Source organism: Gymnogyps californianus, chromosome 8 (assembly GCF_018139145.2).
Source record: "Gymnogyps californianus isolate 813 chromosome 8, ASM1813914v2, whole genome shotgun sequence".
NCBI classification, from domain to species: Eukaryota; Metazoa; Chordata; class Aves; order Accipitriformes; family Cathartidae; genus Gymnogyps; species Gymnogyps californianus.
In genome coordinates, this window is record NC_059478.1 from 20,497,424 (window position 1) to 20,515,640 (window position 18,217).

Sequence of the window (18,217 nt, forward strand, 5' to 3'; positions counted from 1 at the left end):
TCATAGAGCTGATTTCCAAACCCTAATTCCTGTGGAAGCTACAACCTAACTGTAAGAGAAAGAAAGAAAAAGGTGATGGAAAACCCAGCCTGGTAACTGGTGAAAAGCAGAGACTTTCTGACCCAACAAGAGACCTCTCCATCAGTAGACGAAGGCGACTGCGTGACGTCGAGGAAGCGCAGCGAGGCTGTAGTTTCACCCTCACTTTCCAGAGAGGCTGAGCAGGGGCAGGTGTCGGTGGGGAGGTCAGGCTGCTGCCGCATCCCTGCGGCGCGAGCGCAGGCCGGCCACGAGCCCGCGAGGCCACACCAGCTCCCCACCGGGCTCCCGCCTGCCAGCATCCCTGCAGGGCTGCGGGGAGCACACAAGGGAGGCTGGGCCACCTCTTTCAGGGACAGTCCGCGTTTAGGTTTACTTGAACAGCCATGACGCTGTAACATAAACCTCCATAATGTATGTACAAAGTCCTGAAACCTTGTCATATAACTACTAGTTTTGATATTTGTATATTGTACTTTGTACACCAAGGAAACGACAGCCACACTTTTCATTCCAGGGAAGATGACCTCAACGCATTTGTATGAGATAAATATATATAAGCTGATATTAGATAAGGCAGTGGGATGACTCCTCCCACTCTTTATCTCATGCCATGTACAAAAGTGAAACCTTCGTAAAAATAGTCCTCTAAATTTGTAGGATAAAGCAAAACCACACAGACACACACAAACCCCATATACATGATTAACTGTTTTTTCTTTTCAAGCAATCTCTAACTGTCTCAGTTCATTTTCCAAAGCTCCAGACTATCTGCTTGAAACAAAAAGGCATCACTTCAGAAACTAACATATTCGGGCTTTTTGCAAACAATTTTCAAAGGATATCTGTTTCTAAGGAAATAAATATACAGAGTTTATATATTTAGATACAACTTTCAATAATATTCCGAGTAAGAATATAGTACTTCATAATTCCATTAAATTCAAAGTACCTTATAACAAGTAGTCACAGTGGTTTTGGAAAGCAAATACCTGCCTGATAAGTTTACTAGATCTATTATGGTATCTCATTTCAAATGAGACTCCCCTGCTCTACTTCCATGAATGACCTCAACTATTCTGCTATCCCATCATTTAGAAAGAATAAAAACCATAGAAGAATAAGCTGGTTCAGATGAAAAACAACAAAAGCCAGTTTAGAATTCTTAGGTGACGATTATAATCATTTCAGAAGGGCTCTCAGATTTGTATCAATTCACATAAAATAATTTGAGTGGCACAGAAAATTAAGTGAATCAACATGTATATAATTCAATTATAATATTTTCCAAATCAGATTCTGTGCCTTACTTAATGATTTGCAACAGTTATTTCTAAGAGAAAGCTTTAAAATAAAATTTGAAATACTAAATACCAGTTATGCAAAGCAAAATGTTTAATAAAAACTGCAAATCTTTGAGACTAGTAATTTTTAATAGAAACCCACAGTGAGTCGATTACAAAAACAAAGAGATCACTAGTCGATGCAGCTATGCAGACAAGAAAGGGAAACCTGGTAGATTTTTCCTGATTGTGAAAACGGAACAAAAAAATAGTGTCAAAGGTAATAGAAAAGACTTACCATTCATGCTGAAAAGCTAGTTTTCAGAAACATATTGCTCCTAATATTAATCCAACAGTTGATGAAGTATGTTAATCTCTAACCAAATCAGTGCTTCAATCTCTAAACACACTTATACACTAACTGGAAAGAGAGAGCACACAGAATCCAGAGAGCTGCTCTTCCTTATGAGCTCCTTGTGATGCAAAAAACTATGAAGCACAAGATACCAGTAGTAAACCAAAATCAATATTCAGGACACGGGTATTTGGTTTTGCTCATTAACTACAACTGTTCTGACCAATGCTACCTATTCATGTCTAAAGCAACTCAAAATGGCAGGGGGAAAAAAGCATGCAAACACCAGGAGGTTTTAAGATGTTCTCAATTATATCAAGCACTGGTTGTTTCCATGGCAACCTTAGACCAGAATTATCTGTTGACTTGTACCCAACTAGTAGTTATTCTAAAGCTTTAATCAATTCACACAACGTACTCTGTAGGTTATTTCGTATTTCACGTGTATTTTTCTCTACACATATATATAGTAATTATTCAGCTAAATCTCTTTAAGTCATTCCACAGTATTTGAAAGTATACTGTTATTATTTTGAATCAGTTAAAGACCAAATAATATTTCTTTGACTATTCATCACACATCCGTTTGCAATTTAGAGACTATGAAGATGACAGAAAGATGCACTAGTGGTGACTCTCCTGACCATTTCAGTTATCCAAGTTGTTAATGTGTTCTCTTATTATGCACAGATTTGGAAAATATTTGTATCAGTTCAAGAATAAAAGATTCATATTGATCTTACTGTCTCTACATTCAAAACCAAGCAGCCTCATTCTCCTTTCCCATTTCAATCCTTCAAAGAGCAACAAGCAACTAAGAAAACAAAACAAAAATCAAAACGTAGGTTCCATATAGTTGCAAGTGGTCACAGTCAAGATGTCTAAACTAAGAATGAAATACATCATTCTGATGACTACCATCACATCCCTGTCATCCTTTGGCTGGGCAGCACAACTGATCCGGTTATCAAGCTGTACAATCACACATGCGCTCAGTCAGCTTTTTAAAACAGATTCCAAGGCCCACGGTGCCCTGAGCCACCTCTGCCCTACTGGATTCTCAGGATTCCACAAAACACATTCGTTCCAAGCATCAACCAAGAATCCAAGGCACATTAGAAAAACTTTATGTTTTACATATCAAAATAACAAAGAAAAGATGTTAAATTTCAAGATCAACCACTGAAAAACCTCTAAGACCATAGACCACATGGCAAATTACTCAAACCCACAACACTAGACGACTGACAACACAAACAAAAAGTCCACCCAACAAGCAGCAGCTCCCTCCCCTTCAGCAAACCCGTAGCTTCAGCAGTAACTGCTTGTAAAAGGACATACATAGAAACAGTATTTCATTACAGCAGAAGGTATCAATGTATTAACTTCCTTTTCAAACGGATTCTACCTCAAACCTAAACCAACAAAAATTCTGAGAAGTCACTTTCCAAACTTTTTTCAGGAATCAAAGAGAGTGCTTCTGCCTCGAACTTCAAGAGTAATTCACGCTGTCTGCTATGTAGCTTCACCTAAAACCTTACACCAATATTTCTAAATTGCAGTGATATGGGCAGAATAGTTGAGAACATTCAAATATCCTTACAAGACAAACACCAGTATGTTTCTAAAACACCACTTACTCATTAAACTTTCTGTGAAATTAATCTACGACCTGAATTCAGTGACCCTATGCAATTCTATGACATTGAACTCTCGGGGGGGGGGGGGGGGGGGGAACAACCCAAACAAAAACAAAACCCAAATCAAACCAAAACCTGTTTCTCTTTCATTTTTCACAAAGAATTTTCACAGATGATGTATTTTTCTGAAGATATAATTAGGAGTCAGTAGTAGACAGAAATACTCCCTCCACTGTACTCCTTATCTTCTCTATCACTCCTTCGGCTACAGCGGTAGTGAAATGAGAATCTTGAAACTTAGACTTAGTCCATGTGTACCTACAGTATTTCAATTTATTATTTTCTTAAAAATAATCTACAAATTGAGAGTAAAGGTTCAGGATAAAGATTCAGAATTTCACCCTGAAACCAAAGCTACATAATCAACCACCATTCAGCTACCAGCTCAGTAACTCTGGCTCAGAAAAACTGCATGCAACTACTGTGCTTAATTATGACTTAAAATAGCATTCGCGGAACAGCCATTTTCACCATGTTTATCATCAAGAGACACGACAGTCCATTTCCTCATCAAGCATGTCATACGAGGAAGCCTGCCTTAAGTAGAGGGGGAAAAAAAATAGTAGACTTATACACAAACAGGTCACAATTTGTAAGTGTCAGTAGGTCAATACCATTTTTTTCTTCATGTTATATAAACAAAAATGCTTCAGTGTTATTTTTTCAAATAGCTATTTACATAAAAAAGAGCTTCTACATAAACACAAGTATGTGTCTATTTTTACCAAGCTGAAAATATTTTGGAGAAGTGGAAGCTTAGAATTTATGCACTTCCATCATTCATCTTCCCAACAAAACTAGCTGATCCTTTCCCATCTCATTTGGGAGACCTAGATTTAATCTATTTCAGGTCAATGCATTAACACCTTTTTGTTTCCATGTTTACTTCTTATCGTCTGAGAACAGATTCACTCCCTACTCATATAACATTTTAAATTGCAAGCATGGACATGTATAAACACCGATTTTCTTCACAGTAACACTGTGATGCTAAGCATTTCCGCTAAGGCCTATTTTCAACTGAAATAATTGTGCTATCTCAAATCCATCAATGAATCTGAAATCTGAAACAAAATTATTGTCAATTACCATATTGTAACATTTTAAAACGAGTATTTAACCACAGAGACAATAAGTGCTTTGCAAAATAATGCATGGCTTTAAAAGAAAAAAAATGAAAATCAAACTTCAATTTATTTAGATTGTGATTTTTTTGAAATCTCTCACTTTTATTACCCAAAATGCAATCATGAAAAGTTTTAATCCGTACAAATAATACTGTAAACTGTTCACTAATTAAGAAATTAAAGCTAATGATAGTCAGCATTCCCACACTGAATTAATACGTAATAGTTAAAACCAAACACAATTTTATATTGTTTACCACTGTATAGAGCATTCTGATGTATATATCCCTTAAAATAAAACGATGAATGATAAAAAGCCCTATAATTAGAATTTTAATCTGTGCAGCAATGTCTGCCTATTCCAAAGTTTAAACATTACAATCTTTAATGAGTTTTCTATTTCTGCTGAACTAGCTCATTTAATTTGAAAATAAAGTAACTTAGAAGTAAAAATTGGGGTGGGGGCTTGCCAAAACAAGTCAACTGTGCTTTAAGAGAAAAGAAGGGACGAGGGATAAATTCTCCTGCCAGCTACCAGTCCATGAACCAGCCCCCCATCTCCCCCTGCCTGATGCAATACGCTATTCGTCAAATTAATACCTTTACGTAATGAATTGTAAAAGTGCTCCCAGAATGTATCACAGATCAGTGTTCATATTTGATTACAAACATGCAGGTTCTTCACTTACTAGGCAAACTGAAGAGCGAATATCTATAAAACAAACAACCCCCCCCTACTTACTTGATTTGTCCCATAGGACAGCAAGTTCAGAGCAATGTTGGCTCTCATTTTCCAGAGCCGCCCTCTGTTCATGCGCACCACTCTTTGAATGCCTATGGAAAAGGCGATTAGCAAAACCTTCCAGTCTCTGCAGCGCTGTGGCTGTCCCTGTGCACTGGTTACAAGGTACCTCCTTCTGAGCTGCCATCTGTACACACTGGCGACTTTTACAAAAGCAAAAGAGAAAATATCTAAAGGGAGCTGGACAACCCAGAGCCACTAAGAGCTATGCATGTGTCAAGCTTCCTGTATGCAGTGTTTTCTAACCACCACTCTCTTCTACTTCCTGTTAAGAAAAGGTCTATAATGTACTGGTTTGTACTGCTAAAAGTCTCTTTTCATGTCAATTGAAAAGTTTGGGTTTTAAATGCAGTAATTGCTCTCCAATGTGTTTCACAGCTTTTTAATGCATCACATTTTATATTTAAATATACATTTTATGTTAAAATACGATAAACAACTTGTTCAGAAGTAAAGATCAGAAGGCAGATATATTTTTTTTTAATTTACCACAACCATGCATGAAAAAAGAAAGTGACTGTTCTGCAGTTTTTTCCCCTGTTATTAAGATGGAGTACTACCATCATCATCGCAAACATAACCAGCTGTAATCTAAGCATTAGTAATCTCATGTTTTCAACTAAACAACTTTCTAAGCAAGGAGGTGACTTGCAGAAACTACTGAATAAACTATTATTTTATTACTGGGGGGGGGGGGGGGGGGGGGGAAGTATTTTTCCTCCTTTGAGAAAAACCAGACTAAAGAAGTTGAATTCTAACGTACATATAAACACGACTGCATTATACTTATCCAAACAGGGTTCTACTTACTCCAAGAATGAACCAAACGCATTTAACTTTTTCAAGAATAAAGTACCAGAACAACCAGCACTGGCAGATCCTTATCTAGCAGCCTGCTCACTCTCCCAGCCCCAAAGGCAGCTGGAAGGAGAGTCACAAAGTCACGGTCACCAGCTCCCAACATGGCTTATGTAAAAGCTTTGCATGCAAGTCTCCTGGAATTGCGTAAGAAAGTTTTTTCCTTCACAAGAAATCAGAGTATTTTCAACTGAAGAGTAAGTTTAGAAAGCATAATTTTTAATGGTGCAAAACATAGGGAAAATAAATTGAAAGCTGTATTTAACATTAAATTATATTAATTTGCAAGTTATGTAATTTTTGCATGCTTACAACGGGTAATACTAAATATTCATTTTTGTGAAAATGGAAACACATACTTTAGGCAGGTTTCCCAGTATATCCTCTGCACATACAAGATGTGGCTTCTTAAAAATTTAGGCTATTCTTAAGAAAGATTGAAATAAGTTTTCCACAATCTGTCTCCTGTCTTACAGTCAACACGTGTTAAAGACATACCTCTCATTTTTCACCACCATACTTCTCACTGAATAGTTTTCAAATGTCAGCAGATATCCATCCTTGGACATTACATAACTATTTCATAACAGCTCTGTGCTTCAGAAAAAAACCCATGATGACAAACTGCCTATGATAATGATAAAACAATAAAAATGCCGAGGGACAGACTTCACAGGTTTGGCTACATTCCTCCTAACGGGCACTTCCAGACTTCTCGTAATCGGCCTCAGTCAACACAACAGTTTAAATTTCTAGACTCTACGCAAAGCACAGAAACGCCCTTTGCTTTCAGGCTCCAGATACACTCTGGAAACATAATTTCTTTCTCTAGCACCTGTTCAAAATTTGGAACCAACTGTCTAAACGCTTACATTTTACACATCGGTGCAAATCTGGGTGAGCACCTGCTATCTTGTTGGTGACCAGGCTGCTCTCCCCGGTCAGGGTCAGGTGCTGCAACCTTCCCTGGATGCCAGCCCATTACAGGTCCTTTTCCACCTTATGCCTTCCAGCCTTTCACCTGCTTTGTTGCAAGATCAATGCTGACTTCCATGACATCCCATCGGTTCAAGGCTCCGCTGCAGAAACAAGAGCTAGTGAAGACCATGGGGATCTGTTTGCCTTATCAAGGGTCACAAATAGGCAGAGGGGATATATTATGTGCCACACATAACCAAACACTTTATGATACAGTAATGCTATGCCATCTTCCATACAGCAGTATAAGAAATACTTAGACAACAAGATGCTTATTTCTCTGCCTGGTGAACTTTGTGGGGCTGGAAGAGCCTCTCTGGAATTCTATAGCCGTGCTCCCCTGTAGCTCATCGCAAGTCTCTGGGCATCCAGGGAATCCTTCCAAGAGACTATTATTTTCTCTGACCTTGGCTGTTTTCTCCAGTAAACAAAGCCACCTGGTATGATGGTGCGCTTGCCTTGTCTCTCCCCCCTCCCATGGTTCTGAGCCTTTACACTACTGCCGTCTTATCTTTCACACAAGTCTTCAACTGAACCATTTCGTTTCCCTGATCTGAAAGAGGGTAATTTAAAAAATTCACATTGCTTCACATTACATAAGTTAGTCTGCCAACCCTCTAAAGTCAATGGAGAGATGTGGGAACTGTCAGAGCAACTCTGCCCATCAAAATTCAGAGCTCTGAATGCACGCAAGTGACTAAACTGGACGCTTGAATTAGGTGCCAAAAACAGGAAGCAGAAATATCCATCCTCTGAGATCACAGAAGTGAACTGGTTTAAGTGAAAACAGGTTATCAAAAAGGGATCGTTAGAAGATATCCTAAGAGAAAACCTGGATTTGCCAGAATTTTACAAACTACTGCCAGCGAACACTTACAGAAGTTCTTCTCCACATGCAAACCATGAAAAGAAAGTACTGGTCGTATTTGTACACGATAGTAATACACCCTCCTAATCTAGGAAATTTTTGGCACTGATTGGCACTGCCTGATTATAATACAAAATATTACTACACTGACTTTCTGTGAAGCCCACATCCCATGTGGACTTCAGTGTCTCCAAATGAAGTCCACGATTTTTAAAGGTGGAACCTCCTATTTGCTTTTACTTAATCTTTCATCTTATTGACATACTGATCTTCCAAATCTATGCAACATTAATTTATCCTTACCAAGTATTTTATATGTTATATATGAAGCACAGAATCCACAAGCTCTGACATAGTATTTTACCGCCCAAAATCTCATTAATCAGCAATGGATGGACCTTTATCAAAGGCAAAATTCTGTGGCTCTGCTTGTCTTAGGATTTCCACTTGCTAGCCAGTACTGCTTTTCCTTAGAACAGTTTGTAAATCTTTAAATACAATTAAATGCTCATACAGATATGTGCAAACAGACTTCAGGTCATCTTACTCATGCTCCGAGCTGGAAGAAGCAGCTGAGCCAGCTTTGATCTAAAGCTGTGCAGTGCTTGTGGTTAAGCTCGTACACCCTCCCAAAAGAGCAAAAGCTGGCTGTGCTCCAGCCAGACCGCAAACATCCAGATGTTCTACCCACTCAATGCTACAAAAGTCAGATCAGGTGTGTGTCAGCCTCTGTGCACGGGTATGACCTGTATAATATCAGGCCTGATTAGGATGCATTTAAACTTTCACTGAATAACTTTCACTCCACAGACAGTCTCTGTGGCCTAGGAAACCTTCCTGTTACAAAAAAATGGCCTACTTCAGGTCAGTTATTTAAAAAATAATCAATGTTTGAAGACATTGAGACTAGTCAGTTGCCAGCCAGGTCTCCTATTAGTTTCCCCAGCCGGGCAGTGTTGAAAATCCCCTCTTTGTTCATATTTATTGCAAAATAAAAACAAGCTGCCCAGGCTACACAGTGTATGTGCTACCTGGTGTATGCCAGGGAGCTCACAACCCCGGTGCCTGACTGAGCAACATCAGCGCAGGGGCTCAGTGCCGGCAGGGTGGTTCCCTTTGCCTGCAGAGCTCCATCTCTTCCAAAGCGCTCCCAAACCCACTCAGTTCAAACTTCTGCAACTTCTCCTTGCAGCCAAAGTCAACACTGAAAAAGAATTTCCTTTATGCAGAAATTTTATTTTCATTAAATTCTAGCCACTAGATCTTGGCAATATTTTAAAACACATTAAAAAACCCAGAGAGGTGGGTAAGAGATTCAGCTATGAATTTGAACATTACATGTGTAAATTACAGTATTTTGATAAATAATATTTCAGTAAAATTTTTTAAGGTTCTCTCCCACAAATTTATAAAAAACAACATAATGATGATAGCCATAGAAAAGGGCTAATATTGTGGTCCTCTAGTCTGATAAAGGCAACAAAACCATTTATACTTTTCCTGATGGCCAACCCATAACCTTGTGTGCATTTCCCAGTGGCTGATGCCCAGTGTGTATCTCTCAACCACAGGTAACAACACACAGCACTATAACCCAGCCACAGACTCTTTCAGCTTCTTGCTGAAAAAGAATCAGGAATAATGTAGGTACGTGGACAATTTCTTTTTAATAATCTCTGCTAAAACATAATTTCTCAATTTCTAAGAAGCAATTCTACCCTACCAGTCAAGCCTTAAAAATTAAAGATTAAGAAAGAGAGCACCCTCCTTTCCTTGGAGAGCCTACATGGTTGAGTAACAGCATGATTCGTGCAGTCCTGCTTTAAATACAGAAGTCCTGCTTTAATACAGAAAAATGCACACATTATAATTTTAAAATATTTAAAATGTTTCCCAAGTAAAGTTATAATGAAATTCCTGAATTTTAGAGAAGTACAAAATAGAAAAACATTAAAAACTACAGCACACCTATATATCTTTGAAACGTATTTATTTTACTTCTAGGATCTAATGCCATACTACTAAGTTTCATACACAGAACTGAAATTCCCTCACACTGTCGAAACTGGGAGTGTCTTCTCTAGTGTTTAATGAAGGTTAACCATGAATAACTTGCAGTCAAAAACATACAGGAGTTTTAAAGACAATTAACTGTACTCCTCGACAGGACCTTGAAAAATGGATCCATGATGCAAAATAAATTTCAGATCACCTACAGCTAACTAAAATTTAGGTCTTAATTCCAAATCTTGAAACCTACTATTTTCCTGGTTACCTACGAAGCTGAGTCTCAATCTGCCTGTTTACGCATGTTCTACTTCTCTTTAAGGGCTAAATAAAAATATTCTTTTCTATCTTCTTATTTTAAATATTTAAAATTCCTATTTCTCCTTTTCAGCACTGGCCTTCATCCACAAGTAAAATGATACTGTGATATTTTCTGCATATTTATTTTGTTTGCAATCTATGGAAAAATAACTTAAAGAAACCTTATAAATGAATAATAAAGAACTTTTTTCTAGAGGTTAAAGACAGTTTATTTATTTGCTTTAAAAATTGATGGCTTGATAAAGCACGTCTTTTCCTTTACGCATCAGTTATTTTAACAATGAAAGTCCAACTTTAGTATTTATTATTTATTACAAAAGGAGTGAGCAATTATTTGATACAAAGTGTTAGTTAGGGTTCCTCCATTTTTAAGAGCTTGAGGATCTTGCTGAATTTAGCAGGTCTTGTATTGACCAGTAAAATATTTATAAGTGGAAAGATGCAGCCAACACACTTAAGAAAATAATCTAATTGTCTAATTTTGAATTAGAAGATACAAACGTTTATAAGCATTTATATACTAAAGAACCTAAAGTGTTCTGTGCTATAAGCCTGAGGAAATATGTATGATCTTTTTCTAGTTGTTACATAAAGCTTGAGAGAAAAGGACGTAAAACAAAGTATACAGATAGCCATTTCATAACTAAGAAATAAAAGAACATTTTCATCAGAAATTATGTAATTAAACACAATCCATTTTGATTCTTGCCAGGCATGCATATTTCAGAAAGAATTATGGGTAGAAATAGAGGCAGAAAAAGGCTTCTGGGAAAAGCAGGTGTATTTTGATTTTCACTATATGTCCAGCACTACACCACTAGCTTGCATTTCTTTTTAAACACACAGAAGGAAGAGCAGTTTTTGCTAATATCTTACAGATTTAATGGCTTTCCATTTTGAAACAAAGATTTTTCAAAATGTATATAAACAAAATAAACACAATCAATAATTTCACTGTTTAATAAAACACAAGAAAGTAAACCCATGCAGTCTTTGTGTACCTTTACGTGTACATTTTTTCTAAAAAGGTTAACCCTTACTAGGGAGCCCCTCTGAGAGCAGTACTAAGGCTGGGACTGCAGCACTTCTATAAATAGGACCGCCAAGAGGAAGTTGTTGCTATGGAAATGCTGGTCATATTTCTATTTTGACTCAATAGACCTCTACTGGCATCTACTGTACACAAGCTTAATTGCAGCAGACATCGAATACCTTCATCTCTCACCAGGAAGCATAAATTAAGGCTCACATGGTCCAACAGCATCGTTTATTTTTTATCCATGATGATACAAAAGGAATTAAAAAAACCCTAAGAACCTAGAGAAGAAAAAAAAAAGAAAAGAAGTCAAACCCTCCTTGTACTCAGCATCTGATTTTTTATATGCAAGCTAAAAGCTCTCACGTTTCCCATCAGTTTTCTTGTCAAAATTTTACAAATTCATCATCGAAGATGATGTGATTTTCCACATGCACATACCATGGCAGCAGATCAAGTTTCCTCATTTCTATCAACACATATCTGGTTATTTTGAAGTCAAATAGGTTGTAGTCACAGTCCCAAATCTAGCGTTGAGAAGAAGGGGACAGAGACCTCTTTCATTACAAGCCAAATCTTCCATAAAACTGCCCAACTCGCCAAAGAGAACTGGATTCCTCTCCTTTCTAACACGGCTCCTTCCTCCTTGCTTTTCTTATAGCTCCCTTCAAGATGATGTGCTTGCTGGTACTTATGGTCTGGACTGACTGTCGCATTACAAGACAGAGGTTTTCAGAATGTGAATAAAGATTACACAATAGCTCCATAATAAAACAAAGTTTAGTGAAGATCCACCTTTGAAATAGCTGCTTTCACATAAGTACAAGAAATCTTCTGAAAGTACTTGTAGAAACCTGCTTTGTCTGTGCCCTTCCAGATCGTAAGCTACTCAACCCTCCGTAATTCATCCTTCATAGCACTATTTAAGATAGTTTGACACACAATCAGAAGTTTTGTAGAAACCCTGTTACTTTTCAGCAAAAGAGAAAGTACCCTAAGACCTGTGTAAGTGGTTTTTGTTATACCTGCATGAAATAGTTGTCTGCCAAGACTAAGAAAGATGTTCTTGCTTTTGGACAAATGAGGTCTAGAAAAAACAGGGAAGTGAATGGACTTATTTAAATTAAACCCCAAGGTTAAATTTTGAAGAAATTTAGCATATGACCTCAGTAACTCACTCTCTCTGAAAAAAATAACAGCAGACAAAGGTTTTGGACCACTAAATTTACAATAAAATATACTGTTGATTAATAATGAGCATTAATGGGTTATCCATCAAAATGAGTAAGATGAAGTCCCTGAATTACATGAAACACACTAAGAACTTGGACATTTTGCTCAATATGTGACTGGGTTGAAGGAGAAGCTACCTGCTTGAATTCTGGCCCATCTCCCATCAGAACAATGATCCTGAAGACCTGTCTCTCACAGAAACAGCAAAGGCTCCTGCAGGTAAGCAGCTGCTGTGGAGGTGATCTTGGCTACAGAAAGCTTCAGGCTGATGAGCTCTACTTTTTCTAGAATCTGCAGGTTTGGCCTATCCTTCCTCAGTTTAGCTACTTGGTTATATTAAGGAACCGCCCCATAAGAGGCACATTTATGTTGGAAAACCACGGCTCAGGACAAATTAAGCACTACGTGTCCTGAGTCAAGAGTGCATCGTGTAACAAATGATAATCAAACCTGAGAGATGTGGGGTCATGCTTAGAGCTAATTCTTGATATGGGATAATGGGAGGAAGTGAGAGAAGGGACAGTAGTAAAATGCTCACCAAAACTAAAGTCTTGTAGATAAAAATTCTTTACTATAGTAGTAGCTACACTCTACTATCAGATTCTGTATTGTACAGTAGAACACCAGAACGACAAATACTAGAGTTACTAGAATCATTTTAGTACCTCGTTCAGGAAGCCTATCTGCATTATAAATCACCAGCACATCTCCTAGAGGAAAAAAACAAAACAAAACCAACTGACTCCACTTTGAGCTAAATATTTTAAATTTAAAATTTTGTTTTCCTCCAAAACTGGAGTGTTCCCCAATTATATGACATTTAGGTTCAATTAGGAAAATACCCAAATAAGAAAGAAAGCAAAACCAAAGTTACTTCATTGGAAGGGATAGTGCTTCTTCATAGAATGAAAGAGTACAGAGTGCAAATCAGAATACAGTAGTGGCTTTCATAAAGTATGGTTTAAAGTACAAAACATTTGGTCATGTGACGTGGAGATGCGCGTGCCCCTGCTTGTATTAGAAATAGATCCTGTATTCCTGCGCGTTACCGCTAGACTACAGGCTGCCCTGGAGTGTCCTGGTCCCTCCACTCCTACCAGCCTGCTCAGCTTCAGATACTCTACAAAACAGGGGAAAGACTGAATTCGTATAGATCTAGCACTGTCCTCCACAGCAGCTAGAGTGGAAAATTGGCATTGAATCCCTGAAAAGCAGAGGGGATGCTGCTGGCCCCAAGACAAGAGGCTGTAGAATGTGTAAGAGGATATTTCAAAGTTTGTTAAATGCTCCTAATACACATTGTGCTAAGTAAGCAGTATCCCAGTTACAGGAACTTGCATGAATACAGAGGCATCAGAAGTACAGCTCAGACGACAGGTTTTCTCTATATACTGAAGTTAATTGCATTGGGTTTACAGAATTTATGTTAGTCTGCACTTAAACAGAGTAACAAATGCCATCTGCTGGTTTAAGACCAAATGAAGCGTGAGGTACGAAAACTGTAATACCAAACAGTAAGTTTTACAAGTACTCAGTCATTCATCTGTAATGTGTTGTATAAACACAACTAAATATCTCAGATTTTTTAGAGGGGAAATAATTCACACACCAACTTTCTAATTACTGGCTATTTTTCTTAGTGAGGTAGCAGCAAAGTGCACAGATCTTATTTTTTCCCTATCTGTGATGGGTTTTCATTTATAAATTATAATTTATATCCAGTTTGTTTCACGTAAGGTGAATTTATTTATTAGCAATCTGGATATATTCTTAAATAGTATTTACATTTGGATATAACAGAAATCATTTACCAAGTTAAAAAAAAATACTTAAAATGAACCATTTCCCTTTTGCTATTTATGAAATGTGTTTTCCAGCTACCAGTAAGCAAACAGGCACTTTACTTCCCAGTCCATAGTATCCTCTGGCATTCCCAAGCGTTACTTTACAATAAAGGCCAAAACAACTAAAGCTCAGATGGGTATCTTGAAATTGAGAAAACTTTTTATTGCAAGATGTAACTGCCAGTAGGCAGAATGGTCAGAAGATCTATCTTTCACTCTTACACTTACTAAGAATGAGAGAAATACATGACTACAAATATATTTAATTTATTTGAATATTTGTTTAAAGGACAGGAAAGCAGAAAGCACTTTCTAGGATAGAAACATTACAAGATTAAATGCACAGCTGCTTCTTTTCTTTCTTTTTCTTAATGTAAACTTGCCAAGATGCTGTTTCACTTGATATTCATTAATACAAGTAAAGACAATTTTAAGAATAATAATTAAGAAATCATAAAACAAAATTCTAAAAGTTGCTATAGAAATGTCTTTATTCACAACACAGAACTCCGAAAAAAGCTTTAGAAGCAAGTATGGATAAAATACACCATTACTTGTAATTCTCTGAACAAAATTCAAACAATTCACATGGCATGTCAGCTCAGCATGCAGTATGAATGACAGCAGAGAAAACATACAATTCCTTAATACTGCATCCTTAAGCAGACACAACCTTGCAATTGCATTTTCACTCTCAAAGCAAAATGATCAAAGATTTTTTTTAAGATCAAAGGAAACTAGTGATGTCCTCCACCAGCTTACAGAGAATAAGTTACAAACTGTGCTGAACGTACAATTTTTGCTTATTTTTTAGTGCAAAATCAGTGCTTGATAATACGACATCTTTATTCCAAGAAGTTTGACAATTCTGCATTTTGTTTAAAAATCAAAGATTTTCTTTCTAATAAGCAGGTTCTCATTATGCTGGCTAGCTCTATTGTAGCTCACTCTATTAGACTGCACAAAGAATGAATTCTTCCACAGTTCAACAATATTTAAATTGATTTAAAAATATTTCTTTTCTTAAGTGTAATATAAACTTTTAACTGACAGGTAAACCACAGTAAATCTTCTTGAAGTTATTTTTAATTAGATACAAGAACATCCATTAGCTGTAATTGTATTTACCTTTAATTTGCTTTAAAGCAAGTAGAGAAATAGGAGCAAACAATAATTAAAAATACGTTCTGAAAATCACTGTATTTCGTACTGTGAAATGCCACTAACATCAGCTTCTCACAGTAGGTCACCTCAAAGCACTGACAATCAACCCCATATTCTCCTAAACAAGGATATTGCACGACTTTTCTATACCACTGTTATCCAAAGAATTCCCCAAACTTGTATTCAAGCAAAATTTGACCACGTGGTGATCTTTCCCTTAGCCTACTGAGCTAATGAACACTCTCACAGGTAAAGAAATTTTTGCGGCATAGATCCAATGCATTTGATACTGAAGAGTATTAACTATCAAAGTTCACTCTCCAATTTTCTTTCCACCGGTTTCTATTTCTGATATTTACAGAAATGAAATGCTCACGACAATGTCAGTCATCTCAACATTTACACACCTGTAACTCCATTCTCACCTTAGTCTCAGAAGCCAAGAGACCTATCCGATAAGAAATGGCTCTCACAGACCCAAGAGCTAACAATTCCCAACCAAAGAGCTTTGAGAGTCTTGCTCTGACCTTCCACAGATTAACTATAAATTGCTTAGGCTTATTATGTGATGACTGTATGTATGAAAGCAAGCCAAGAAAAACAACTGTTCAAAGGGTTTTTGTTTGTTTTTGAGAGATGCCACTGGTATTTCTTTTGATTTGTCCTAATCAGCAGAACTTTTGCAAAGAAAACCCACCCCAAACCACACACAGGAAACCTACACAGGTCAGAATTTGATAATTGTGACAAATGACAAATGTCCAAATATTTTCATCCTTAAATGAGATCTCTCTGCCAAAAAGTCTGCAGCTGCAGAAACGTGCACGTCTGAAGTATCTGACAGCTTCACCACACACCTCCACTGCAGATTGCGCACAGGGAAAACAGAAAATTTGCCTACACAGGCTTTACCATTTGGGGGGTTCCCGCTAATAACTGGGAATGTTATCCTTAATCTTGCAGTGATATGGTCATCCTATCCATGATTACTACTAAAAAAAAAAGTTTTGAATACTCCTATTTTGAATAGGTAAGGTCTACCTTATGATAGCATCATGCGGGCCCTTCTAATTTCTGGGAAGCTAAAATCCCTCAAATTTGGCAGAGCTGGAAGACACATTATCTCTTGAATTTATCATCTTAATTTACTTAAACCATTTTGAGAAAAATGCCTAAAATTTTGTAACTAGCCAGAGGCTTCTTTTCTTCCTCCTGGAAGAACAAACATGTTTCACTTAGAGCTGGTCTCAGATGCTCATAACTTTTCCTAACAACCTCAATACAGAGTTGTTATTTCTGGGAGTCACATGGCATGTGGGAAGATTCTGGTTTTCTTCCAATTCCTCTGAAGTTAAACTCTACCCAAGAAAACTGCCAAAATGAGGTACCAGTTGCAATACATTGGGTGAATTTTTAAACTTATTTCCACTATAAGATCCACCTTCCTCCACTCTTGGGGGGAGGATGGGAGGAAACACATGGCATCCCATTTAAGTGAAATATCAAAATAATAAACTTAGTAATTGCAATTACTGACCCCTCTCCTCATCTTTCGTACATGATAGAAAAAAACCCAATACTTAAATTGCGCAGAAATGAAAGCCTAAATGAATACTTATCTGAAGTTAAAAGGACTGCTTATGTATTATTAGATAACCTACTTTGACATTTCCATTCCTTTGCCTCTGTAAAGATGACACTTTCAGAAGAAAGTATCAACTGATTTATCAGCCAAATAATCAAACTATGGTTATTGTAATTTTTGAAAACACTGCTGGTACCTAATTTTTCTGAAAACTTGTGAAAGGTTAACAACGCTAATATGCTGTCTAATGCAACTCTGCATGGTTCCCGGACAGTTTGTTGGGCATTTGGGATGTCAAACACGGCCAAGTTCTGAAGATGAATGGCTTTTGGGACTCCACGTTGAATGCGATTATAAGTTCTACTCAGTTTGAAATCTACATTTGAATTACCTTTTCATGTATGCCTTAAATCTATGCAACCCCTACTATATCCACTGAAGTAAAATACTACTTTGGCACACTGAATACAGTTTCTTACAGAACTTTTCAGAGGGCAGAATGAATAGATAGGTCCTGGAAAACACATCAAAATGGGAACATACTACTTTAGTCCTTAATGATCCAATTCTGAACCTAACAAGGTGCTAAGGATGTTGCGGGGCTAAAATGCACATATGGAAAAATGGGTAGAAAGAGAAGGAGGAAATGGGCAGGAGGTGATCATGAAGGAAATTATTTGAACTAACTCAAATCGTGCTATTCTTTCCTTAGTCAAAACAAAAGCAGCACTAGAAGATTCATTACTCATCTGGATTTTGCTAACAGTTTATAACCTGCTCACTTTTTGTTCTTTCTGGAGATTCACTTGTCACAATTACTGGATTAACTACATCTCTGTACCCTCCTTATTATCTTCAGGTATATGTTCATTAAGACCTCTGTCCATGAGCTAATTAAGACCAGATTAAATACAATAGTAGTCCATACTCCATTAATGATGACTGCTTCAGTAACTCTAAATTACTGTCGTGGTTTAACCCCAGTCAGCAACTAAGCACCACGCAGCCACTTCCCCC

General features: G+C 37.2%; 1 protein-coding gene across 2 annotated transcripts in view; it reads right to left on the reverse strand.

Moving 5' to 3' along the window:
* The window catches only part of PRKACB (protein kinase cAMP-activated catalytic subunit beta), a 74,008-nt gene that overhangs the window by 30,613 nt on the left and 25,178 nt on the right, over positions 1 to 18,217 (reverse strand). Inside the window, exon 1 of one of the 2 annotated variants that reach the window (XM_050900970.1) lies at positions 5,247 to 5,433. The exons of the other annotated variant lie outside the window; for it this stretch is intronic. Within the exon in view, the coding sequence (XP_050756927.1) occupies positions 5,247 to 5,433 (187 nt within the window). Of the gene's footprint in view, positions 1 to 5,246; positions 5,434 to 18,217 lie in introns of those variants that run through there. 2 annotated transcript variants of the gene reach the window in all.